Source organism: Ambystoma mexicanum, chromosome 3q (genome assembly GCF_040938575.1).
Source record: "Ambystoma mexicanum isolate Mex_15411 chromosome 3q, UKY_AmexF1_1, whole genome shotgun sequence".
NCBI lineage: Eukaryota > Metazoa > Chordata > Amphibia > Caudata > Ambystomatidae > Ambystoma > Ambystoma mexicanum.
The window spans coordinates 732476080-732503837 of NC_090926.1; the positions used below are offsets into that span (position 1 = coordinate 732476080).

The following is a 27758-nucleotide window of genomic DNA, read 5'->3' on the forward strand; positions in this document are numbered from 1 at the left end:
ACCTCTAGGATATTTTAGGATTCTTTCCCATTTCTTTTCAGTGATTTCCTCCCCCAGGTCCAACTCCCACCTTGTTTTCAAGGCCTTACTTTTGGGGTTGGGTCTGTCCGACAGTTGGGCGTAGAGCCTAGATATTGGTTTCCAGCCATCCCCTAGGTTGTATAGCAGTGTAATTAGTGGGTCTAGCTCCGGCTGATCTGCCCACTCCTGCCACTGTGATTTGGCGCTTTCCCTGACTTTTCTGTAACATAGGAATTGGCCGGTGGGCAAGCCCTCATTAGCCACCATGGTCTCGAATTTCCTGAAGGTTCCATCTTCGTACGTGTCTCCTCCCCAGGTGTAAATGCCGTACTTCTCCCACTGTCTCATTCGGGCTAGGTCCGGTTTCCCCTTGCATACACCTGCTGCTATCAGCATGTCTGCAGAGTAGGGGTGTACACCTCTTGTGTGCCTCTGGGCCCAGACCCTCTTGCTCAGCTCTACTAGCATCAGATTTTCCCCCAGGCAGTCTGCCGGGTCCCCTAGTATCTCCTTCAAGTTTGCTGGGGCCACATGTTGTCTGAGTAATATGGTTTCAGAGGTACGTTCATCGGATATCCATTTAGTCACGTGGCTTAGTTGTGCAGCCAGGTAGTATTTTCCTAGGTCTGGGAGTTGGATTCCGCCCGCTGTGTATGGCAGTGTCAGTGTGTTCAGGGATATTTTGTGTCTAGTGGTGTTCCAGAGTAGCGCTCTCAATAGTTTTTCCAGTACTCGAAAGAAGGAAAGAGGGATCAGGTAGTGTATGTTGAAGAAATACAAGAATCTTGGTAGTACTATCTTTTTAGCCACTGCAGCTCTACCCATCATTGATGGTGGTAGTTTTGACCAGAATTTCATCGATTTTCTAAGCCCGTTTATCGCTACCTGTGTTGCCCCCATGTGTTTGTTCTGGTGTATGGCAGATGTTGCCTCCCGGGTATTTAAAGATGTGGGGCTTCCATTGGATTCCCACCGTTGGAGATCAGTTTCAGTTTGTGCAACTAGCTCAGCAAGAGGGAATATGCTGGATTTCTCTATATTGAAGGAGATCCTTGACACCCGGGCAAAGTTCTCTAAGATCTCTAGGATTGTTGGTAGATATAGTAGGGCATCGTCTATGTATGAGACGATATGGTATTCGCCCCCTATCTTGATGCCAGCGTCAAAGAATTGCTTCCTCATGAATATGGCTAATGGTTCCAGTCCCAGGATGTATAACATAGGTGATAGGACAGCCATGCCTGGTGCCCCTCTGAATATCTTGTAGTCCTGACACTGTCTTCCCAGTCTTAACTCTAGCCACCGGCGATTGGTCCAGTATTTTTATCCATCTAATGAAGGAAGCCCCCAACCCGAACTGTCTCGGGACCTCCAGCAACCACTCCCGGTATATGGAGTCAAAAGCTTTTGTGGCATCCAAGGAGACCACTGCATATGATTGTAGGTTTTTGGTTTGTGCCACTATATGTTGCAGTCGACGCAGGTTCTAGTGTACCTATCACCTTGGAGAGGGTCTCTGTGCTAGAATAGTGGTTAGTATTTTTATGTCGTAATTAATCATGGCTAGTGGCCTATATGATCCGCATTGTTCTCTGGGTTTCCCAGGTTTGGGGATCGGTACTATCGGCGTCTCCCTCGTGCTTTTGGGCAAGGTCCCTCTCTCATAAGAATCTCTAAAGACTCCCAGAAAGGTGGGGACCAGGGTCGCGTCATACGTTTTGTAAAACTCAGGGGGAATTCCATCACTGCCCGGGGTCTTGCTCGTTGACAGTGATTTGATTGCCTCGGTTATGTCCTCCAACGATAAATCTTCATTAAGGGTGGCTACCTGGACATCGTTTAATGTTGGGAGGCCTATTTCTTTGAGGGTGTCTAAGATGTCCCTTTGCGGTATCACTGTTGTGTGGCTATGCAGCTGGGTATAGAATTGGCTAAATGCCTCATTCATTTCCGGTTGTGATTTGTAGGTCTCATCAGCGGGGGTATTAATTTCAATGATTGGGTATTTCGGGTGTTCTTTTTTGCATAGCCAAGACAAGAGTCGGTTTTGTTTATCGCCATCTGCGTGTGCTCTAGTGACCCTGGTTATGTAATCAAATTTGGCTAATCTGGCGCATGCGTTCTGGCAGTCACTTCTGACTGTAACTAGTTCCTCCTGCTTCCCTCGTTTTAGGTGCCGCGGTTTCAAGCTGGGTGATTCTCTCTTCCCCAGCTTCTAGTTCTTTCCGTAGGGTTTTCCTTCGACCTCCAGCGCTGGCAATGACCTTCCCCGATCGCTACTTTTAGCACTTCCCATATTGTGTCCCAGCCCTTTACGGAGCCTGTATTGATGTCCAGGTATTCTTGTATTTTATCCCGGAGGTCCTCCTTGAAAGCCCCATCAGTGAGGGCTTCTGTCGGCATTCGCCACATTGGAATGGGTGGTCTGGGCCCTCTAGTTTTTCATTCCATAAGGAGTGGGAAGTGGTCTGATATTGTTCTTCCTAGGTAGGATATTGACTCGACTTGAGGTAGGTGGTGTTTGTCAACTAGCAGGTAGTCAATACTAGTGTACAGTGTGTGTGGGGAGATGAGAAATATGAGTATGAGAAATATGAGTATGCTCTATGATTCGGGTGAAGTTCCCTCCACACCTCGGCCAGTTCAAGATACTCTAGTACTTTCTTCAGTGGGGATTGGGAAGAGGTAGCTGGTGATGTTAAAGGTTTAGACCTATCTAGCGTGCAATCTCGTGTGCAGTTGAAATCACCCCCCAGCCCCCACATAAACACCGTCCCGAAAGGGTGTTAATTTGGCACTTATCTTGGACAGGTACGCTGGGATGCCGTTGTTGGGGAGGTAAGTGTTGACGATGCATACTTCCTGCTGTTCAATGCTGCCTTTTTATTATCAAGTATCTTCCTTCCGTGTCCGCTTCCTTTGAAGGGCACTGAGCCATCAATCCAGGTGTAGACTCCACATGCATATTTAGAGTAGGGGGCACCAAAGCCCTGTCCTCCCCTCCATTCACTCATTTTGGTATTGTCTTCAGCTTTTGGGTGTCTTTCTTGCAACAGTGCAATGGAGATGTTTCCTTTTCAGGTATGATTTGATCCTATTCCTGCGCACGTAGGAGCCCATCCATCTGAAGTTCCACGTCATCTCTTTGATGTTAGCCAACATCGTCGTCGTGTTGTATTGTCCTGATCAGTGTCTCTGATGATCTTTGTTTCTGCATGTGTATCGTGGCAAAAGTAGAACATTTTGAACAGTAACTTGATAAACTCACCAACTGCACCCAGCAGTTGCGCCACATGGCTGGTGCTCGGGGGGGCCCGCCATCTCTTGGCCTTTCCAAGCCATCCCTGGCGGGTTGCTTTGCAATGGCAACAGGCCTGCATCGGTCCATTCATGGGGTCGTGTCATTTTGCACGGGTTGGTCACCATGGTGGCTCTCCCGTCCTTGTTGGCAGAGGTTCTGGCGAAGGTGGTTGCCTGTCATGGGCACGCTTTTCCTTGTAGGGCCCTGTTATATCAGTGTTGTGGACATGTTGCCGTCTCATCGTCGTCAGCCATGTTGTTGTGTTCGAGCCACATGTTTGCCGCTGCTGGAGTCTCTAGGAAAATGGCTCGTCCTTTGTGGGTAGAGTAGCATGTATTTGAGGTTCAGTTGTCGCAACCTGGCTTTGATGGGAATATAGGAGTTTCTCGCCCTTTGGACTGCTGGGGTATAGTCTGGGTATATTGTGATCTTTGCATTGTCTCTGCTTATTGCACCTTCCTCGCATGAGTATCGTAGTATTACCTCCCTGTCTTGGATGTTCAGGATCCTAGCTATGATCAGGCGAGGGTATGAGCCCGGTCGTGGTTTTTTCTGGAGTGCTCTGTGTGCTCTTTTGACGGCAAACCCCTGGCAGTCTGCCAGCACCCACTTCCTGCTGCAGTAGTGACTCCAGACGTTCGTGGGATTGTGTACCTCGAGTCCCTCCGGAACCCCAAGTAAGCGGCCGTTGTTGCGCCTGGATCTTTCCTCTGCCCTTTCTTCCAATATTCTGTTGCGTTTTTCTAACTCCTCCACTTTGATCTGGACCTCTGTGTTGTGGCCATCTCTTGTTGGTTTGATTCCGTGGTTGTTACCCGTTCTGCGAGGTTGCGCATGTCTTGGCGCATTAATTGCATGTCCGATTTCACTTCCTCTATCTTGGTGTTGATGGAGGAGCGGAGTCCTGATATTGCTTCTAGTATCTGCTCGTCTTTGGTGTGCTCCTCAGGAGGGGGGGGCTCCTTGGGTTGGTTCAGGGGTCTTGGGTTCCAACCTTTGTTCCTTTGGGCATCTACCGCAAAAGATTCCATAATGCTGGCTTTGCCCTTTCCTTCAGAGGGGACATTGCCTCGCCTTAGTGGCTGGGTCCTCAAGTGGTCGCCAGGCCGCGCCAGTCCTCCAGTGCCTCGGGTCTGCGTGCACGTGTGGTTCTGTGATTGCGACCCAGTATGTGGTTTGACTCTTTTTGTTCTCTTGAGTAGTTGTGGGCCACTTAGTTGGCTAGCGTCCTCCAGGACCTAGATTGGCGGTGGCAGGCGATTATTGATGTTTAGCAATGCGTGGCTGTGAGCCTACACAGAGGCTCACTTGTGTTGCTGCGTCTTCGGGTCCAGTTGCCCCTTCAGTTGATCACGCCGGGTGTTGGTCTGCACCAGTGGGGTTATCTGGTCCCCAAGCACTGGTGTGATACTTGCCGCTTAATGGGCAGCAGCATTGGCACGTCCCAGGTCGACTGGCGTGCGTGGCTATGATGTGGTCAGGGCACCCGGCTAAGGGCTGTGTTCTTCAGTGCCAGCAGATTGGATTGGATTGGAGTTCGGTGGCCAATCTTGTATGTCGTTTCAGGTGTCTTGATTGGGTTACGGCCCCGACAGTGGGTCCTCTTCCCAGCTATGGGTTTGTATTGGAGCTCCCCCGATTGCTCTGAGGCAGTGTGCCGCCTCATGTATGTGCCGGCAGGGCGTGTGCTGCTTCACTGGAGCCCCGCCGGAGCGCATTGTATAGCAAGTTTCCCCAACTGGCGTTCACATTGTCATGACGGTTCAGTTGTATAGTACCTGTCACATTCTGCTCCCTTCAGTTCACCGCTTGCAGCTTTCCCAGGGTGGGGTGTTCAGGTCTGAGACACCCCTAGGATGAGTCGCAAGCCCGCAGTGAGTTGGGGTATTTTCCCCCGGGTCAAGTTCAGTTCATGCACTGGTGTTGGGGTATTCGTCTATGAAGCGATTAATGCACAAGTGCAGCCCACGTCAGCCTCCACAGGCTCTCCATAGTAGTGTTTGCGGGGGCTTTCCGCTCCCTAAGTTCAAGGGTGCGCGCTCACTGACCTGTATGGCGCTGGCGTCCTCCGCAGCGTTTTGTTGCAGACCTGCGTGTCTTCCGCACTCGTTAGCTCTTGTGGTCCCGGTGGGGGCCACCCGCGACTCCTCTGGGATCAGGGCCCAGTCACTTCCCCAAGCGATTGTCGTGCCCCAGCAGTCCTGGAGCGGCGGGGCTTCTTCAGCCGCGTGATCGGGCTAAACAGTCGCTGGCAGCAGGGGCCACGGCCGCCGCACCCTGTCTGCTCCAATCTTTGCCGGGTTCGTGTGCCTGACGTCGGGGTCCCGGAGCTCAGCGCCCCCAACAGCGCAAGAGGTTTGTGCACTAACTGCAGTTTGTTATTAGAAATTCTGCTTTTTTTCCCGCTGCAAGAGGATCATACGTAGGATCTCTGACGGGAGCTCAGCCAGGCTGCTTCCTTACTCCATGCGTGCTAGCCACACCCCCTGGAATTTATAAAGATCATAGCCCCATAACGTTTGGAACCCCTGTTCCTCCAAAACTATCAAGGACCACATCGACTCCCTGGCTCCTGCCCTGGCTGATTTCTGCAATAATTCCTTTGTCACTGAAGTCTTCCCATTCCCCCTGAAGCACTCCCTTGGGCACCCTCAAACCCTCTGCCGACCTCTCCTGCCCGACCAACTATCGCCCAATCTCCCATCACCCCCTTCCGGGGCAAGCTCCTGGAGAAACTGGCCATCTCCCAGCTTAATCTCCACACTGAATCTGTTGGTTGTCTTCATGACCCTCAGTCTGGCCTCAGAGCTGCCAGAAGCACAGAAACTGCTCTCCTGAACATCCGTGAAGACCTGCTCTCCAACCTTGATTCTAGCACCCCCTGTGTCCTCATCTTGCTTGATCTCTCTTCTGCCTTTGACACTGTCAACCATGCCATTCTGCTCAACCGTCTCTGTGATAACCTGGGTATTACTGGTCAGGCTCTGGCTTGGCTGACTTCTTTCCTCTCTGACCGACCCTCCCAGGTCCAACTTGGGTCCTTCCTCTCCGCTATCTTTTTATCTACCTGTGCTGTCCCCCAGGGATCTAACCTCTCTCCCTGGCTGTTCAACCAATACTTGGCACTCCTCGCCCACTGCATCGCCGCTCTGTGCCCCAACATTCAGTGCTATGCGGATGACGCCCAGCTCACTTTCAGGCTACCCTCGGCCTCCTTCTCTCCCTCTCTTATCTATGTCTGTCTGCTATCCAGGAGTGGTTTGCCGCTAATGACCTCTGCCTTAATGCCAGTAAGACTGAGATTCTCCTCATCTGCACACCCGCTCCCTCCTTCCCTACAGCTCTGGCTGGCCTCTCTTGGCCCTCTATCTGCTCCCACCTGCAAGGCTAAGAACCTTGGGGTCATCTTAGACTCCACACTCTTTCTCTCCTCACATCTCTGACATCTCTAAGAAGTCACACTAATAGCTGCATCTCCTTAAGGGTATGGTATTCTTCCTTTCCTCTCCTTCCCCCAGAAGCTCACTGTCTCTAGAGCTCTGGTTCTCTCTAGGCTGGACTATTGCAACAGCGTCTTTCTAAATCTGCCTGCTTCTACTCTCCGACCTCTGCAATCCAGAACAGGACTGCAAGACTTGTCCATGGCCTCAAGCCCAGGGATTGTATCTCTCCAGGACTGAAATCTCTGCACTGGCTCCCAGTGGCTGCGAGGATTAAGTTCAAAACCCTCTGCATCATCCACAAGGCCTTCTGGGGCCTGGGGCATCAATACCTTCAACTCTCTCTTCCTAAATATCTCCCTTCTCGAGCTCTTCGCTCATCCGCCTCCAACTCCCTCAGGGTCAGTCGCTTCTCCAAGCAACGAGTTGGTGGTAGATCTCTTTCCTCGGCTGGTCTCTCCCTCTGGAACAGCCTCCCTTAAACTTGAGGAGAACCATCTCCAGTTCCGGAAGCTCCTCAAAGCCTTTCTTTGCTTCTGCTTTTTCACCTCCCCTCCTCTTATGACCTCCTAGTGCAACTGGAAACTGCACTGGCTACCTGGACACCCTCTGATCACGGGACCAGTTCCTCCCCCGCCAGCGTTTCACACCTGCACTGCCCACCTGGCAACCCCCGCACTTGGGGACTGTTTCTGTATCCCTACAGTTCCCCTCCCAGCCCTGACACCTGATGTCTGCACTTACCCATGCACTTTCCACATGCTGGCAACTACTTATTGTTATCATCTTGCCTATCATACTGCATTTCCCTGCCCCCTTCCCACGCACTTGTGCAATCTGAATGACACCTGGCCTAGTAGGATTGTTATCCGTCCTCCCTTTGTTCCCCTCTCTTGCCTCATAGAGCCTTGAAACACTTGTGTATAGGCGCTTTATAAATACCATATCATAACTTTTTTCGCTGACCTGGCTGATGCCTGAATGATCGCTCAGGATCTTCTGGATGCAGCAGCCCATCGTGTTGACACTGCTAGACGAGTCATTATTAGGGTGAATGCATGTAGACGGGCACGGCTTCATTCCACTAAGCTTGCGAAAAAGGTCCAGGATAAGGTGTTCGCCCTCCATAGCTCTACAGATGAGGAACTGGCCAAGAAAAAGGCAAGCATGCTTACGGACCAATCATTGTCGCTTTTAACAAAGCTTGCAACAGTCAAGCCATCAGTTTCCTCTATAGAGGAATCTCGGTCCAGGTCGTTATCTGGTTTCCAAGGCTTCCAAGAGCGCAAAGCGAGGCAGCAGGGCCGGTCACCCAGCAATTAAAGAAAGGAACAGAAGACCATGGGCATGTTTTTTTTCTTTTCTCACTCGTCAATCGGCACTTTGAGAACTTATCAAGCAGGCAGCGACAAGTGATGGGGTTGCCTGCTCCCACAGGACTCCAGTGCGTGCGGGTGAATCTCCCTTAAATTAGGAGGAACTTAACCTCAAACTCTTGGGTGCTGTTGGTAACTAGCCGGGGATACAGACTGCATTTACCTCCTTTCCTTCCTAAAGGCTAGATTGGGAATTCCGCTTAAGACTAGAAATCATGAAACTCTTGCAGATGAACGCCATAGAGGATGTGCCAAGTTCAGAAGTCAGCCAGGGTTTTTACTCTCGACTGTTTACGGTGTCAAGGTCGAACCAGGCAGGTATGTGCACCATCCTAGACTTGGCGGTCTTTCATCTTTTCCCGTACCTTCCGAAATTCAAGATCCCATTTGCTCAGATCTGGTCTGCTATGCAACAGGGAGATTTGATCTGAAAGATGCATACTTACAGATCCCAATCTGGCCCCCTTATCGAAGTTTCTCAGGTTTTCGGGGGGTTGTCCCATTACAGAGTGCCTCCTCTCTGGTTTAAACGCTGAACACCACGAGTCTTTATGAAAATGATGGCATCTGTTGCCTCCTTTCTCCTCCTTCAAGGCATCCATGTTTATCCATACTTTGGACGACTGGCTGGTAAGGGCTCTCTCACCGGAGACTGGAGGCGCAACTTTATCTACTGGATTTGCTTTTCAGCCTCGCCCTGTCTTTGTACTGGGGAAGTCTCATTTGACGGCATCCCAGTGCCTTCTCTTCATAGGCTTCATTTGGGACTCCCAACAGGCCAGGGTTTTTATGACATCAGAAAAAGTGATGGATATTCAGAACACCTGCTTTCTTCTAGTTTCCACAAGCGGCATCACTGTTTGTAGGTTCCAGAGACTGCTGGGTCTCATGGCATGATGTATTCAGGCCGTTCCTTTGGTCAGATAGAAGATTCAGAGATCTCAGCTTAAGCTCCAAAGTTCATGGTGTCGTGAGCAAGACCTGCCATAGTCTTATGCCGATTCCTTAAGAATTGGTTCAGGATTTGCTGTGGTGAGCTGATCTTCAGAATCTGTTGTATGTGGTTCCATTCCGAGACCCCTCCCCACAGGCAATTATCACCACATATTCGTCCCTGTTGGGCTGGGGGCAACAATGAACCATTTTCAGATTGGAGACCGGTGGTCCGGGGAAGACTGACAAGGAGCTGAAAGACCTCTTCCTAGCGTTGAGTCTTTCTCCCCAATATGCACGGCAAGATGGTGTCCATCATAACGGGCAATTCTATCTCTTTTACATCAACAAACGGGTGGAGGGACCAAATCTCCTCCACTGGTATTTTTGGCCTTGCAGATATGGTAATGGACTGTCTGTCATGGGATGTGGCTTCAGGCCCTTCACCTGCCGGGGGCAGCGAATGCAGAAGCATATCAGCTGAGCCATCTGGCAGAGGCCAGCCATGAGTGGCAGCTTCACCCAAACATTTCCCTTTGCCACCAGCCTCAAAAACACTGTATGCAGCCATAGGGGCGCTGGGAGTGGATGCACTGCAAATTCTGTGGGATGGTATTCGGCCAGGCAGTCTTAAAGAACCTCTTTAAATTGAAAATAGTTCTTCCAGCCATTGTGCGAGAAGTGGGAAGTGGAGGAAAGGGGGAAGAGGAAGGGGACAGGGACGTGGGAGTAAGGAAATGTTACTCACCATTGTGACAACTGTGAGTTCATTGCCCCCTTTCCACAATACGCCCCTCCCACCATCCCCCTAAAATGCCTTAGCTTAAATTGGGAGCCGACCTAGCCAGGTTGAAATGGACCGAGGCACAAAGCCCGGTAGGGTGGGAGCCGGGGGGGCCTGGTCGGCACAGTCTGTGGCTGCGCATCCACTGGGCCTACATAAACTCGAAGTGACGGACAATTTTTGTATGGTGCTACAAAAAGCTCTGGTCCTGTCCCATAAGACGGAATGTCCCACGAGTTTGTTGGAAAGGGGACTATGGATGCTGAGTATAGTAGTCACTGTGAATAATAAACTTTTCTACTTTCTAGGAAAAACTTAAGAAAAAAAACTCTTGTTATAACTGTTTAACTTGCCTAAAAAATGTAGTATCTGTTTCTATAGTGTAGTGAATTTCTCTTTACATTTGTTTATATAAATATTATTTTCTTATAAGAATATCGTTTTTGGACATTATCACATGGAATATCAATGAAAGATGCGTCCTATACATGTTAACCTACTGCACTCCATCCTGAGAAATAGGCCTGTGCTTCTGAGCTACGACTACCACTTGGTTATTGATAGTCCTCTCAAGTTGACAGGACGATGCACTTAATGACCCAGGTGAACTGCAGTAGTAGGGTACCAAAATGGCAGTCCATAAAGTTTTTTAAATGTTTTTTTCCTCAGAAAAGCTGTTTTTCAGAATGTTTTCTCTGCAGTGCAAAGCTAGTGTATCTTAGTGAACAGTGTGCTTTTCTTGATGTTTGACATGCCTTTACATGACCTGAAACTTGACTCCAAGAACTTAAAAGGACGCCCAAACATTTTGCAGAAGAAGCCACTGGCTCGGTCAAAACGTTAGCCTGGAGCCCTGACTTGAATTAACGTTAAAATAAAACTACCATCGAAGCAAAGCAAAACGCACACATATACCTACAGTTTGGTAACCCAAAATTGATATAGTAGGAAATGTTGTTGCCCAAATCTCAGGGCTAACTTTGACATCCAGAACACTTTGCACAACACTTGAGAAGCTGAACACTACTCGTGTCCCAGTGCTCGAGGTAAGTAACCCTAGTTGTACAGGGACAGTTCAAACACACACGCTGTATGACTTGATCATAGCATTGATCATAGCATTCAAGAGGTTTGAAAGACTATTCAAAGGTCGGTGTGCAGTGTTGATAAGTAGAGTTTCTTGTAAAGTTCTCAGTTTCTAAGGGAGCCCTAGACACATTCTATACCTAGGCACCACCACCTACTGCAAGGATAGCGTTGGGTGGAATTCACATGTGATCTTTTTCAGTGGGGACAGAGGGGCTTTAACATATTTACACAATCTAGCACCCCGGACGCTGAATAGCAAAACCAACAGACCCAGAAGACTGGATTGTTGAACAACATGTGAGCTGTAGAGCTTTAGCAATGAAATCCACAAATACAAGTAGCCAAGTAACACTTACACTCAAGGTTTTAGTTATATTTAACATCAATGTTTAAATAAGCATTCTTTAAAAAGGAAAGGGCAATATATGTAACCATCAAATTTACTTTTCCAGAACCAGCACAAGGCTAGTAGATACTCTTTTGAGATGCTTTTTACACACTTCTACACCCGGAGGTGACTTCACTAACAAGGACAGTAATGGCATTTATATATCACTAGTACACTTTGTGGAATAGAAGAGTCTGCGGGGAGCCAGCACAGTCTATGGAGCTGCGGCACTTCTTAGATAACAATGTCTTGCACAAATGTAGAGAATTTCTGAAGAAAAATCACTGTACGGTCACAAGCTGTTACACTTGTGGATGGTAAAGTTGAAATCAACTCCACTCTAACAAAAATAGCCACTGCAAGTCTCAACTGAGAAGCGAAAAGCTATAGACACAAGTACCCCCAAGTCTGAACAGTACCTCTGGTTAGAAGAAGAGTGGTTCAGCTGGCTTCAGTCTGGATGCAGCGATACAGATCCTGGGTTCCTGACCCTCATTCATGGGGACAAGAGGGAGGACGTCTGGAGGACTCCTGCGGCAGCAATTTGGAGGTCAGCGGCAGCTACGGGATCTTTTTGGATCAGTGGCACTTCGCGGTTTTCAGCGCGCAGTAAATGGCACCACTGCGGATCTTGGATACTGGTTGGGCTTCCGTCACTCCTCGAGTCCTGCACTCTGGTGAGGGGACTTTAGCTCTGGTCGTCCTGCTTCTGGAGGATCTTGGGAGACTCCTGGAGCTTCTGGACGAATTGCACACGACTACGTATTTCTCGACCCCTGGCACTTGGTTCCTGCAGCAGCAAAGAAGTACAGCCAGTCAGAGAAGATGGTCCAGTGGGGGTTCGTCTCTGGGTTAGTTGGTCACACTGACCCAAGTGAAGACGTCATCCCTTCCGGAGCGTGTCTCGCCGATCAGAAAAAGCGCAGCAGCAGGTTTTCTCCTGGCAATTTAAATATCCAGGAGGATGCAGCAAGCTTCGTTCACTGTTTCTTCCTCGGACGTTCTTCCAAGTGGTCGACTCTGCCTCTAGTCCCAAAACCCTTGCCTTTTAAGCAGGTTTCTCCCATTCATGCACATCCTAGGCTGTCGCTCAAACAGCAGTTTGGTTGTCCTACAAGGACAGCCAGCCAATCAGGACTGGGTGCGTTCAGGCATTCTGAAGACAAAGACGGGGGAGTTTCGGGAACCTCCCTCACTTCCTGCCCTTCCAGACTCACTGGGGCCAGAGGTGGGTTTCAGTACTGAAGCCTGCCAAAGGCAAAACAAACAAAGGTCTCAAACCTGGCTTGGTGAGCAGATTAAAACCAAGAAAGACCCCCATAAACAGAAAATGTCCAAACAAAGACGACCAGGACCATTTTGACAAAATGGTCACCCATGGGTGCTATACTGCAGTTAAGGATTCGGCCTGCCGTAGAAAAGCACAATGGTCGGAAAATTTAAACCACTGCCATCAGCCATTTAAAGTAGTGAGTGTAACATACAAATTGTTACATTAGTAGGTGGGAAGAGGGGCTACGAAGGAACCTCCCAGCACCCCACATAGGATGTTGTGTGCTGGGCCCCCAAAGAGAAAAGGTAAGTAAAGTCAATTTCACTTTACTATTCTTGGGAACAGTAGTTCACACAGGAAAAGGTATTCTATGAGAAATTAAAAGGATTTATCTGTGACACTGCACTGAAGGTGCTGTCCCCATACAAAAAATAGATGCCTATGGAGTTGTCAGACTCCAAAAACAAAGGAAACGCATAATCCAAATCAGGTCGAAACACATGAGAGAGTGAGTCTCACTCACTCCAGGGTTAAAATTAAAAAGTCCTAAAGTCCAGCAAAAGAGCTGTGGGTCTCTAAGGCTGAAGGTAATTGGCACAAACGAGAATTCTCCCTAACAAATGCACCTTTGGATTCCCTCTGAGCCCAGCCCTGCACCCGGCGTAGTGGTTTGAACTGGTCACTATACCCAGATACATGTCTGTGTGGATGGACATGGATGATTGGCTTCTTTTAGGGCCAACATGACAGGCTGCTCGGTGTGTTTGGAGGGCTGGCTTAGGCCAGCCCATGAGTGACTTGTTTTTCTAGGGCAGATGCAGGTGTATGCTTTTCAATGCTCAATTCTGCATTTCTGGAGGACCTAGATGGGAGGCTGAATCACCAAGACACAGTGTGGCTATACTGGCTGCTATCTCCTTTTATCTCTTGCTTTGATTTCACCTTTTGGCTGCTAGCTAGATATCCTTATAGGGCTAGTCATCAGTCATCCTGGTCGTCCCTGGATGGACTGGCCCATGTTGGGATGGTTTCTGGTACATTTTACTTATTTTTCACATTCTGCACTCATGGACCCAGCACCTTCAGGTTCGAACCCTCGGTCGACCAGAATGTTGTTGAGCCACCCTACCACTCTCCCCTCCATCTAGTCTTGTCACCTCCATCGTTGTCCCACCCTTCCCCTTTTTGCAAGAGTGTTTTGCTGACTGGCGGCTCTGTGTTGCCCTTTGATCTGTCACAAATGGTCATAACAATAGTTAAGGGTTTTCTTAGGCAGCACTGAAATTATGTTGTAAAATGAATATGACCTTCTCATGCTGTCCCTCTTGTCTCATGTGGGCTTCCCATATCCCCAGCCCAGCGTCTGTTCCCCTGGGTTGGTAGATAAATATTGGTTACATATACTATCTATTTATTGACTAGTTGTGGCCTAGAGGTTGTGAACCTTCTCTCTCGCTCCCTATATGGATTTTCTAGGGGGAAACTTATCCTAGTGTATGTATAATGTTGAGTTTTTCAAGATGGTCTGGTGCCTTCATCTACCCAGTTCCTGGTACTCTGTTGTTCCAAACCTGTTAACTCTACCCTGTGTTCCTTTCTTCAACCTGCACTCTCTTCTTAGCTATTCCTTATGCATTCAATCCTCCTATCTCTTTTGTTATGCAATCTCCCTGCCCTCACCCTCCCTCACACTCTTGTCACTCTTACTGACTCTCTAACCCTCACTTACACCATAACCATGCTTACACCCTGGTTCCACTCTCCTTTACGATCCAACACTACACCTGTAACAATATCTCCACAACAGTTTCTGCAACGTGCTCTTACACAGTCCTTCCTCTGCCTGATCTCTTGGTTCGCCTCCTTTCCACTTGACCTCACTTTTGTTTCTGGCTGGTGGGGTCTTGGTACGGGTAGGCCTGTTTCTCTTCTTTTGACTTGTTGCTAGTCCTGTGTGCAAGTCACTTTTCTACTGGATCCTGTATCTCACAAAGAAGCCTTGTACTCACTGGGTTGTTCTTTGTTCCTAACACAAGTTCTCTGTATCTGGCACTGTTCGAGCCCCTCCACCCACACGCATTTAGCTTAGGAGTGGGAAGGGGCTACCTATGTCCCCATAAACTGTTCTTATACATAGTGTTTCAGCTATGTTTAACCCAAGGTACTTATTTATGTACTTTTAAGGTGTATGCTTTTCAGTGTACCAGTGTGGTGTATTGTTTTGGGGTGTTGGTTTGGAGCCTAACTGTACCGCTCCTCCCTTGAGTAAATCCGGATTCTCTTCCATAGCTATACCACTTTAGTGTTTGGTCCTTATTTTAGTTGCAAAGCCTGTGTTGACATTTGGTTAGATTTTTCTAAAGGCCACCGGGTGTGGTATCACTATGAAGCATGAATTCAAGATATCTATCTTTTAACTCCATAAATTCGTTTTACATTCCACTCTCACTTTTAGGGTGGGAGAGACCTTGTGTCCTTAGTTGACACATTGAATTGTTATGATTGTGTCAGATGTGGATGAAGATGTAATTGGGGTTGGGAACTGGTGTGAGGTGCTTGGGAGGAAGGTGAGACTGGGGCTTTTCCCCTCCCGATCAACTTTTTCCACACTTCCTTTCGATACTGCCTTTCCTCTGCTTTTAACCTCCTTCACCCTTCAATTACCTTTTCTCCCTCATCAAGCCCCTCGGCCTTACGGAAGGTGGAACGTACTTGGAAAATAACTCTCTTCCTCTGATCTTTCTCTTCTTGCAGCCAAAAACACTACTTTTGTTCTCTTACTGCTTCTTTCTCCAGTCACCCACCTCTGCTGGTCCAGGTCTTGACCAAGATACTCTCCCCTCCCGCCTCCTAATCCCTGTACTCTACTGACTTCTTTGTCACCAACGTGTGCTCCTCTCTAGCCCACTTTTCCCCCCACAATCTCCCTCTCCATCTACACCTCTGCTGTTTGAACAGGTTTTGCAGCTGGTGTAGAGCTAAAGATATTGATCCTTTTACTTGAAATACACCTGCAGTGCCTTTTTTCCTGCTCTTAGCCCATTAGTGGCTTCATGTGGCTACCGTAAAGGGTTACCTGGCAGCGTTATCCATCTTTAAACTTATGCCAGAACAAGGCTCTTAATTTCAGGTGCCAATTGTCTTTCATGTCTTTCAATTCCTCAAGAGATTGACAAATACTTTCCCACTGGTCCCTTTTCTGGTGCCGTCCTGCGATTTGAACCTGGTATTAACCTTAACGGGAGCTCCATTTGAACCTCTCCATTCTTTTCCACTCACGTTAATAACCTTGGAAAAAATCTTTTGGTGGATATCACTTCAAGCCCTGTCATGGAAACCTCCTTTTACAATGGTTTTCCAAGGTGGAGGTAGTCTTGAGGGTTTGTCCCTCCTTCCTTCCCAAGGTTGTGTCTGAATTCCATCTGACACAAACTACTACTACAGGCTTTTTATCCATTTACCCACCCCTTATAATAATAATAATATTATAGGGATTACGAGAGGCTACATTGGCTAAGACCCAAAAGGGATATTAGCTTCTACATTTCTATCATGGCAAATTGCAGGCAAGATGGCACTCTTGATTATACAGGGCACAGGCTAGGCCAAGCCGTGACCAACCAAACTTTATGCTGTTGGATCATCCTATGCATTTCAGAGTGCTACTGCATTACGGGAAAGCATGTCCCTGAAAATCTAAGAGCCCATTCCACCAGAGGAGTGATTACTACTTCGGCTCTTGAAAGAGGTGTTTGGTGCAGGTCATTAGTAATGCTGCTAACAGATCGTCACGTCACACTTTCTCAAAGCATTATTGCTTAACACTCTGGGGTCAGGATACTGTTTGGTACAGCGGTTCTGCACAGCATGAATCGGTGCCAACAGAAATCCACTTTTCCCACCTCCATTTGCAAAAACTACTTTAGGAGTCTATCAAAGATGAGGAATCTCTGGGAGGACTCCATCCACTCGAAAAATAAATTGCATACTCCTGGTAATGTTCCTCCTGAGGATTCCTCATCACTTCTGACTGTGGGTGCATTTTTTAATGTACCTCAACGCCCATGTGGGTTATTAATCATCAAATCGGCTGTGCAGAAAAAGGGGGAAAACTAAGAACTGAGGCAACGGGCACAGTGCGTGCGATTTATACTGCCATGGAAGTCTGGGCACGGGAATGGAAACAGTCGTGGGACATCAACTCGAGGCCACACAGCGCACACTGATGTTAAGATTCCAGAGACTGCAAAGCAGGTTATGGCTATATCAAAGATGAGGAATCCGTGGGAGGAATATCCAGTAGAAAGAATATTACCAGGGGTAAGTAATTTGTTCTCTTGCTGAATTGTTCAACCTTCTTATTTCTGTGCGGGCGATTCACAAATAATCTTTTTCTACATTTTCAGACTCTTCATGCATCCTGCCTATCTGCTATCCAGGGCTCCATCACCTCAATCCCTCAAACACAAGTTCTCTACTTTCCACCTGTCGCTCCCAGACCTCTAGTCTTCTCTCCCCCCTTCTGTCCTCCCCTTTTCACCCTCTTCCTTCAACCTTGGTGTTATCTTTGACCCATCTTTCAGCTTTGCCTGTCATATATCTTTTGACTGCCCGCACTTGCTTTCTGCTATTCAATGCCTGCAAAATACATCCTTCTCTATCCTTTCATGTCGCTAAACTTTGTACTAATATTTTTTTTCTCGCCTACTGCTCTGCCCTGCTCTTTCGGCATCCCTGTTCCCACCTCGCTCTACTGTTTTCAATTCCTCCAGCTCCTTTCTTCCCATCGACTCTTGTCTTCCTTCATTTCCTCTGCATTGTTCAAGTGCTATCATCGCCAGGCTCCCCCTTATCTAATCTCCTTCACATCCTCTTCTCTCTCAGCATCTCCTTACCGCTCTTAAACCTCCTTGTGCTTCACTATTTCGTTCCCCCGGCCTCCCAGAGGTTCTTGGCTGCCATAGTTTTTGCTTAGTTCTTCCTTGCTACCATAGAACATCTCACACCAATACAGTGCAGCAATGCATCTAATGATCCCTCCTGCTGCCTGAGTCCTTCATTTGTTGAATTGTGCATTCAACATGCATTTCCATTATGCAAGGTCTTGGTCCTAACCTCCTTATTGGGTAATTTTGGTGCTGGGGGCTATGCGATAGGCTACCATAACGTACTTTTTTTGTTTTTGATTTCAGCTTTCATAATACCTGTGAGTTAGGTGTTTTATTTGACCAATATTTTCTTTTCACACTAAGCTTTCTGTTATCTGACAGATGGTTTGTGATGGGCCCCCCCCGATCTGGCACAGGAATCCATATTGATCCCCTTGGAACAAGTGCTTGGAATTCTTTGGTTCAAGGACACAAGCGCTGGTGCCTTTTTCCCACCAACACGCCTCGTGAGCTCATCAAAGTGACACGTGAAGAAGGGGGGAATCAACAAGATGAAGCAATCACCTGGTTCAGCATCATATACCCGCGGACACAGCTCCCTACATGGCCTCCTGAATTCAAACCCTTGGAGATCTTACAGAAACCCGGAGAAACCGTTTTTATACCAGGTAGAGTGATGCAGCACCACCACTCATCCATTCCCTCTTCCAGATTACAATCTTGCAAATAGACTGTACACAAATTAGGCTTAATGACAGTAGATCTTTAGTCATTTTATTTAACTTTTGTCTCTTGTAAGCATTAAGCAAAATACTCTGTGCCACCTCGGCTAGCATTAAGCAAAATACTCTGTGCCACCTCAGCTTTTCTAAGTTCCTGCTTCCTACTATCTGGACTAAATTTCATTTTCTGTGATGGGTTGGAATCCTGAAATATGCATGAAAACAGTGAGTTTATACTTTAAGCATCTTGGATGGGGGACCTTCTTACATACTGTACTTTTTAATCTTATGATTGAGATGTCCTTTTTTAGGATAGTACCAGACAATGCCCTTGCACAATAATAAACAATTGGCATAGATGCATATGTAGAAAAAAAAATGCACCGTCACAGTTTCCGTAAGGAGATGGTGGGAAGAGTCTTGTCAGCAACTAACTATAAATTCATAATTTCCATGGCGTCACTCTATGGTGTCTGGTATGTAGCATGGATAAATGCCATCAAGATGGTCTCCATCAAAGAACATGTTATTTCTGGACCATTTTTATTTTGAGGTATTTTTCCTGTCTCATTCATTGGTCCTAACATTTACTTTTAAGTTAAATGGTGATATATGTTTTATTTATATCGCGCTCGTACACACATTTTTCAGGGCGCAACCAGGCAAAGGGAAGGGAAGGGAAGGGAAGGGAACAAGGGACAATAAAAACTGCGATCTTACTAAGCCCAGTGACTTTAAGCACACACATGTCCAGGGAAAATGGGGAAAGTGCGAGGAAGGGGGAGAAGTGGAGAGTGCAGCACAAAAAAGAGAACAGAGTAAATAAAAGTGCAATAAAAACAATACAGGCAGAGGCAAGTGCGTGGTTTGTCAGGGTATATCTGATAAGTGCAGGAGAAAAAAGGGCAGACTGTGTGGGTACAGATACAGATCCCAGTGGAAGGGGTGGCTTGGAGGATGAGCAGGTACATGGGCCCGAAGGACAAAGGGTGGCCAGGAGCATGTTGCTGAGAGAGAACAGATCAGCAGGGGAGAAGAGGAGCAAAGGCAGAAGCAAAGAGGAAGGTCTGGTGGTGCTTCCAGAACCGGAGATGGTGCTCCTCAAGTTTCAAGGTGCCCGGGAGGCTGTTCCAAAGGGAGGCCCCCGCCGAAGACTGAGATCTGCCACCAGCTTGTTTCATTGAAAAACAACTGACCCTGAGGGAGTTAGAAGTATTTTCTGTACTGCTGCGCCCGGTTACCTTCGGGTCTGGTGCGCATTATAAGTGAATAAAACAAACAAACAAACAAACAAACAAGCAAAGGGCTTGAGAGGGGAGGTATTTACGGAGGGAAAGTTGAAGGTATTTTCGACCCAGGCCCCAGAAAGCCTTGTGGACAATACAGAAGGTTTTAAATGTAATCCTTGCGTCCACAAGGAGCCAATGAAGGGATTTCACTACGATCGCAGGGTTTAAGGGCAAGTTTTGCAGTCCTGCTCTGGATTAGGTGCAAAGGGCTGAGAGTGGAGGCAGGAAGATTTAGAAGGGGACTGTTACAGTCGTCCAACCTAGAGAGAACCAGAGCTTGGGAGACGGTGAGTTTCTGGGTGAAGGAGAGGAAAGGAAGAGTTGCCTCTAAGGAGGTGCATTAGGAAGTTTAACTTTTTAGAGACATCAGAGATGTGTGTGGAGAAGGAATGAGTGGAGTCAAAGATGACCCCGAGAGTGTTAGCCTCGCAGGTTGAGGAAGGAGGGGGGCCAAGGGAGGCCGGCCAGAGGGTAAGGGGTAAGGCTGGTGAAGGTGTACCAATGAGGAAGTCTTGTTGACATTTAGACAAAGATCGTTGGCGGCGCACACCAATTTTGAATGGCAATTAAGCAATCCGAGATGGGAAGGTGTCTGAGGGAAGCCTGAAAATGAGTTGGGCGTCGTCAGCATAGCACTGAAGGTTTGAGCAGAAAATGGAAATGCAGCAGGCGAGAGTAGCTAGGTATTGGTTGAAAAGCCAGGGCGAGAGGTTAGACCCCCTGGGGAACACCGCAGGTAGAGCGGGAAATGGAGGAAAGGAAGGACCCAAGTTTTACCTGGTAAGGTCGATTAGAAAGGAAAGCAGTCAGCCAGGCCAGAGCCTGATCAGTGATTCCTAGGTTGTCGCAGACGATTCAGCAGGATGGTATGATTGACTGTGTCGAAAGCAGAGTAGAGATCAAGTAGGATGAGGACAGAGGGAATGTTGAGTCAAGGTTGGAGAGCAGTTCTTCACAGAGGTTCAGGAGAGCAGTGTCCGTGCTTCTGGCAGCTCTGAACCCAGATTGGTGGTCATGGAGAGAGCCAACACAGTTGGAAGGAAGATTAAGCTGCGAGATGGCCAGCTTTTCCAGGAGCTTCCCCAAAAAGGGAGTAATGGAAATTGGGCGATAGTTAGCCAGACAGGAGGGTTCAGCTGTAGGTTTCTTGAGGGGAGGGTGCACAAGGGAATGCTTGGGAGGGGAACGATCCAGAGGCAAAGGAAGTGTTACAGAAATCGGCAAGGGCCGAAGCGAGGGTATCAATGTGCTTTTTAATGGTTTTAGAGTAACAGGGATGCACCTGTTTTGATGAGGCCTTCATAGCTCGGACGTATGTAGCAACCTCATCCGTGGAGAAAAAAGGAAAGGAGCAGAAAGAAGGGGGGGGTGTCGGAGGGAGGGTCAGCAGGCTAGGAAGGAGAGGAGAGAGAGAAGGGGAGGCAGAGGAGAGGAAGGACAAGAGTTTTGGAATTAAAGTGAGAGGCAAGGGAGTTGCAAAGAGCCTGTGAGGCGAGAAGAGGAGTGGAGACTGCCGCACGGTTGGCCAGCTCCTTGCAGAAGAGGTCAGCCGAGTTGTTGGATGCCACAGACATGCGGGCAAAAATGTGTATAAAAAAATGTTGTGTTCAATTCTTCCTTTCTCTAGTGTTGGCATTTTTCAGTTTCAGGTACTACTATTTGACTGAAGCAATTGGTGTAATACAGATCATTAAATATAGTCATCAAAAGGCAAGCTTCCGGAGTGGTAGCCTGCACATGGTATTGTACGTTTTGACCGTATCTAAACGGTCGCACGTACAAAAAGGTCTAAAAATGCTACCGCCAAAGGTTTGAATACCAAAAGTTCGAACCTTTGATGGTGGCATTGCAGATAAGTAAAAAAAAAAAGACTGCGGGGGTGTCGCACGCAACACCCCGCTCACTATACTTCATAGTATAACGAGCGGGGGTTGTGGGGGAAACCCCTGCAGCCCCCGTAAAAGAAAACAAAAAGAAGAAAAGGACCCTGCGACGTCTGTTCCCGATCACAGAAGTGAAAGGGGACTGGCACTGTAGGGACTCGGCGTGAAGGGGTTTGTTTATGTTGAGGGTATGCGGCGGGTATGGGTGGGGGGTGTCGTGGGTGTGGGTATGTACGTGTGTTCACATGAGAAAGGTGCAAACCTTTGGTGGTTCGCACCTTTCTCCTGCAAACTTTCCGGCCCCGGGCAAATTGGTCACGGTCGGATCACGTAGATCCCCCTGCACATACCCAACACTACTGCACTTATGGCCAGGTATAATAGAGCTTAGTGGGATGATGCTCTGGGGAAAGAAATGCCAGAGAACAGCTGCCTGTTTTCCGAAAGATCTTCCAAGGGGAATACCATCCCCTAACTGTTTTAGGGACATTTATCAGTTTTATGCTGAATCCCGTCTCCTAGTGAGACCACCCCCATGCCCCCCCCCCCTGGCACTTTTTGCTGGCCTTCTGGACCTTTTTCTTTCTCTCCTGAATGAGGGAAGTCTTTTTCCTCTCATTCGTTCTTATTGAAACGCAAAGACAGAGGTAAGGAAAACCTGCTAGCCCAATTCTCAACTTTCGGCATACACGGTTCATACAGAAACTTGCACAGCACTCACTTCACCACATTACAACAGACTATCAACACATAACCCGGCACAGCAGCAAATGGGAATTCGCACCGACCCGAAAACTGCACTTAAGCACAGCACACTGTGCAAGCGGAACTGAAGCGGCCATCAGGACATCACAACTCTCACTTTGCTATTCCCTCCACACCCTACTACCCCCCCCCCAACCCCCATTTCTTCACACACTCCTTTTCAGATCAGTACGAGTGTCTGGGGACCACTCCAGTGGTGACGGTGCACAGTACAATTATCTTTAACAATAACGTTTGCTCTGACTTTTGGAACTCTGTTCTTTTTTGGATGACCATATCCTATGGCGTCTTTCTTTCCTCCATATCTCTTAAAGGCATCTGTGTTCTAGGGTGTCTTCTCTGAAGTCCCTGGACCCTAACTAACTCTAAAATGAACTACTCACTGAGGAGGCCCGACTAGGCAGAAACACGTGTCTGGGGTTGCTGACGGTACTCTTGTTCAGAGGAGATTTGCCTAGCATTTAGGTTCTGGACTGGCCTTGTGGGTGGGACAAAGACTGATGCGAAAATGGATATTTCCCCTCTGTGGAGGGTGCAGTGAGCTAAAACGTGGTTGTAGACCCTCCTGAGTGCTAGATGTTCCAAGGAACAGGGCATTTGACCCATGTTCGTCCTCAGTAGAGGGGCTCCCACCCTCCTTTGTAACTCTAAAGTTAACTACTTACTTGTTTTGAAGAGACTTCCTCAGGAACTCTTGACTTTTCCACCAACTGTACCCCATCTCACCCTGCCTACAGCTGGCACCTAGATCACTAGTGTCCCTTTTCTGCCTCTGAGAGACCTCATGCAATAGACTAGGGAAGTACTGGATAAGAAAAGGGAGTCCATCTTGAAGTATAAGTGTTAAAACGTTACTTACTTGTAACGTTTAGTTGGTTTGGTAACTGTCCCTCTGAAATATGAGCAGTTAAAGTTCTTAATATCCTTTTTATATATACACTTTTTAGAAAGGCAAAAAAACATTCAAAGTTATTTTACTCGCCTGTGAATTGGTTCCCCCACTTCCCAAAAGTAATGCTGTTTGCTTCACTTTACTATTTCTATTAGGAAATTAATGTTTACGTTCCCCAACCTGGTTCTTGCTTCCCCTAACTTGCCGTATAGCCTGTTTAGAATACTTGGGTCTTGCTTATCTTGAATAGCAGTGTGCAATGTGTGTTTTACTAACCTTGGTCTGCTTTGTGCCATTTGCTTACCTTAGTCTGTGTTCCACTGATCTGAAAAGCAACTGTAATAGTTCATTACAACATTAGGTCTTACTCGCCTAGTAGAACTGAAGGTTATCCGGAATGTAGTTATAGGTTCATACTGTTACATGTATTTGTGTTCCACTATTCAGAAAAGTGTACTTGTAACACTGGGTTGTGCTTCCCCGGAATCTATCTAGAGCATTTCCAAAATAGTCACAGGGTCCATTACTTATCTTGAAATACTGCTGTCTTTCTTAAGTGTAATAGGGTTTTATTGTCCCTGATGTGCTTAGTGCATTGTAAGATAGTCGGTGTGTTAATACTTGTCACTGGCTAGCTTAAAGCCCCTCCAGAAAGTATAGAAGTTGATTCACCAACTCTGAACTGAGTTCTAAAAAGTAAGGTTAGAAGGAATACTTGGAACCGAGCTGGTTTGTTATGTGATTTTATAACTGAGTGTCACTGCATGACTGACGGGGTCTACTACCCTTGAAATACTGACTGAATTCAAAAAGTATACATAACCTGGTTTTATTCCCCAATAATAGCAGATTGCATTCTCAATGTGTATAGGTTTAACTTACCTTGACTACTGATTGCATTCTTAGTAAGGTTATACTTTGGGTTTTATTTATTTGAATTTAAGCGAGCTACAGCCCGAGGGCATTGAGGCGCTGTTGCAGTAAAGTGTATTAGTTACATGTTACAGCAAGCGAGAGCCTAACGGGGTGCAGTGACGCAAGTACATATGTGATTGAATTTTCATTACTATATTGGCATAGTGTGTTACAGAGCATGTGAGAAGGTAGCTTACAGTATTCAGGGCAACAGAATCAGTCTGGTCTAGATTAAAAAACAATAGTGTTTTGACAGCTTTCCTAAAGGCTTTGCGCGAGTCAATGCTTCTCAAGTGTGGCGGGAGGGAGTTCCAGTTGGTCGCAGCAATGACAGGGAAGCTAGATCCTCCTGCACGAGTCCTGAGGGTCTTCAAGATGGTGATGTGGTTAGTGTAGGCAGTTCTTGTTGGTCTGTCTGTGGAAGGTTTGGCAATTTGCTGAGAAAGGTAAAGGGGGGGGGCAGTGTTATGGAGACATTTGTGGGTGAGGGCGAGGGTTCCTTGATGAGGAGCCAATGGACCAGTTTCTGGTTGCTGAGATGTGTTCCCTTTTGGATAAGCCTGTGGCTGCCCTAAGTGCATTATTTTGGACAGTCTGGAGTTTTCTGATGTTTTTTGCAGAAGTGCCTGCCAGTAGTGCGTTGCAGTAATCCAGCCAAGACCCGATTATTGCTCTGGCTATGGTGAGGCAATTCTGGTCTGTCAGGAATGGTCTAGCTGCAGCAGACGCTATGGTGTTAACCTGTCTGACCATTGAGAGGTTAGAGTCTAGGTAGACCCCCAAGGTTTTTACCGCCAGTGAGACTGGGATGGAGGTGTTATCGATCACAAAATATTTTTTTACTTTTCATTGAGTTTCTTTAGGTTTCCTGGTGAGCCAATAAGTAGTTCATTTTTTTCACCGTTACGCACAATCAATTTTCTGCCATCCATGTTTGAATCGTGGCGTAAATGGAGTTGAGTTTCCCTGTCGGCCTCGTAGTCATCAGTTGGGGGTGGGGAGGGATGAGGACCTGCGTGTCATCAGCATAATTCGTATATGTGATGCTTGGTGTGTTCAGGAAGTTGAAAAGGGGCCTAGTGAAAAGTTGTAGAGGGTGGGTGAAATGCAAGATCCTTGTGGGACTCAACATTTGATCAGATTGGGACTGGCGCAAGCTTGGTCAAAGAAGACTTTCATAACTCTTTCTTGGAGAAAGGATGTGATCCAGGCTGTGGCGTTCGGTACAATATTGGCAGGGGATGAGAGGTGGTGGCATAGGGTCTCATGGTCCACCAAGTCAAAAGCTGCAGATAAGTAGAGGAGCAGCAAGAGGGCAGGTTTGCCTGCATCCCTGAAATCATCAATCTGGTTTTTAAGGTCCATTAGTGCGGTTTCGGTCCCATGGGCGGGACAGAAGCCAGACTGCCGGCAACCAAGCAGGTTGTAAGCCTCTAGGAATTGGTGGGCCTGCAGGTAAGCTGCTTTGTCGAGGATTTTTAAAAGAAAAGGGACCATGGTGATGGGTCTGTAATTCCCTGGGAAGATTGGGTAGAGCGCAGGTTTTTTCAGAAGTGGTCATACCCAGGCTTCCTTGAGGCAGGAAGGGACATAGCCTGATGTGAAGGAGGCGTTCATAAAGGTTGTAATGAAAGGTGCGAGGGTGGAGGCACTTTCTTTGAGCTGAGCATGCGTCTCCTTTACAGTTGGAGGGTTTGATAGATTTAAGGAGGGCTACGACTGCCTGTTCATTTCCTTGAAGGAAAAGGGGGGGGGCAGAGCGTCGGAGGAGGTGTTACAGTGGAGTTTAGATATTTGTTGTCTTAAAGCCTGTTTGTGTTCGATGATTTTATTTTGAAGGATGTTCAGCTTTGTGAGGGTTGGCAGGGTGGGAGCTGGCGTTTCCATCTCTCTGAAAATGGTAAATCTCTTTAGAGCCTGACTTTGCGTTTGCTCTCCTACAGATTAATTAGTTGGACTTGGCTTTAATAATGGCAGCTTTGTATTCTTTTGATATGGTCTTGAATGCTAGTTTGGTGGAGTCACTCGGTTTGGCTAACCAGGTTGTATGCTGTTCTTTTCCTGGTGCGTAACTGAAGAAGCTCTGAGGAGTACCACGCATTTGTGTGGTTGGTGCGCTTGGCTTTCTTAAGTGGGAGGGGTGCTATGGCGTCAACCGCTTGGGAGATGGCGTTGTAGGTGGAGGCAAGGGTGTCTGGGTCATTGGAGAAGGGGGGGGCTTGAGGGCAGGCACAAGGAGGTGGGGTAGGAGCCTTTCCTTGGTGAGCTGGCGGGAGCTTCTGGTGAGGGCAGATGGGAGTGGGGTCATGTGAGAAGAGGGCCCCTTGGTTAAGTTTGAAGCAGATGGAGTGGTGATTGGACCAAGGAATGGGTGAGATGGATGTGATAGATGGAGGCCTGTTGTGGTGGGCGATCCAGTCAAGGGTGCGTCCTTTGATGTGGGTGGGCTCCGTCACAGCTTGAACCCTAAGGTGGAAAGGGCTTTGTTGAGGGAGGCTGCATGAGGGTCCGAAGGGCCGTTCTGGCCTAGGTTAAGGTCACCCAGGAGGATAACTTTGGTGGTTTTCTTTAGATTGTCGGAGATGGCCTGTAAGAGGGCATCCTGGAAGTCTGTGACAGGCCTTGGCGGACGGTACAAAATGTGGCGGGTAATAGTACGGTTAGGGGATGGGTTGATTTTAAGGAGTAGGTAGTCGCTGTTGAAGCCTAGTTCTCCTTGAACCTCTCTGATTGGAATGGTCTCTTTGGCAATGAGGCTATCCCTCCAACTTTCTGGAGGGAGCGATCCTGCCTGAAAATGGTATAGCCCTGGGGGAGGGTCATGGTAAGGGCAGGTCCCGATGCTTCATGGAGCCAAGTTTCACTAATGATTAGTAGATCAAGGTGGAAGCTGATGATAAAATCATGAATGTCCAAGGCATGGGCAGGGAGCGACTGGACGTTTGATGAGGGCGCAGCTGAGTGGTAGGGGGTGGGACTTGGGCAGGTCGGAGAGAGAGAGAGAGAGATGGATGGAGGGTAAGCCAACGGGGGGGGGGGCTATGGTGGTTGTACCAACTGTTGGCAGCATGGGGGCAATCAAGTTGCTGGAAACATTAGAATTTAAAGGCTCAATGGGGGCAGCAACTGTTGGCAGCATGGGGGCAATCACATTAGTAGGAAGAGCATTTCTACTGTGAGGCATAGTGGAGGTAACAGCATGTGGCGTCAGGGCGGGGGCTCTACAGGTGAGGTGTAGCCATTGGGCATAGCAATGGTTACCTTTTTGTTTCCAGTAGAGGTGTAGACAATATTCTTTCAAGATTCCTTATTGGACTTGCGTGGTCTTTAGCAGGCTGGGGCTGTACCGAGTGTTCAACAGAGGGCGAATGAATCCTAGGGCGGGTTGCTGTCAGGTGAAGTAGTCTGGTGGTGCGAAAGCAAAGTTTGAGGAGCTGGTGAGCCGGACAGATCTGTGCACCCTTATTTGCAGGGGCATGGGTGTATGGCAACAGGAGGTCTTGAGCGTTGCATGAAGGCACACGTGATGGGGCGGGTGGATTGTTCAGAATGCGCTATGTTTTGTGAATGGAGCTCCAGCTGTGTGGACTTTATGCTGGTTATTACTTGAACTCGGAATGCATGCGAGCAGTGTTGTCATGCGGGTGACTGCAGGAGCTGTGTGGTGTCCAGAGAAGTTGTTGCAGGTGAAATGAAGAGGAACTTACGGGCCGCTGGAAGGGCAGGTGAGCCTGGACCCTAGCTGTACGTTCTTGAGGGAGACTGGCAGGGATTGGGACGTACAAGTTGAGGAGGGTA

At 47.9% G+C, this 27758-nt stretch overlaps 1 protein-coding gene across 1 annotated transcript in view; it reads left to right on the forward strand.

Annotated features, from left to right (window-relative positions):
* The window catches only part of JMJD6 (jumonji domain containing 6, arginine demethylase and lysine hydroxylase), a 210758-nt gene that overhangs the window by 16981 nt on the left and 166019 nt on the right, over nucleotides 1-27758 (forward strand). The window contains exon 3 of the mRNA XM_069654657.1: nucleotides 17876-18162. Within this exon, the coding sequence (XP_069510758.1) occupies nucleotides 17876-18162 (287 nt within the window). The remainder of the gene's footprint in view (nucleotides 1-17875; nucleotides 18163-27758) is intronic.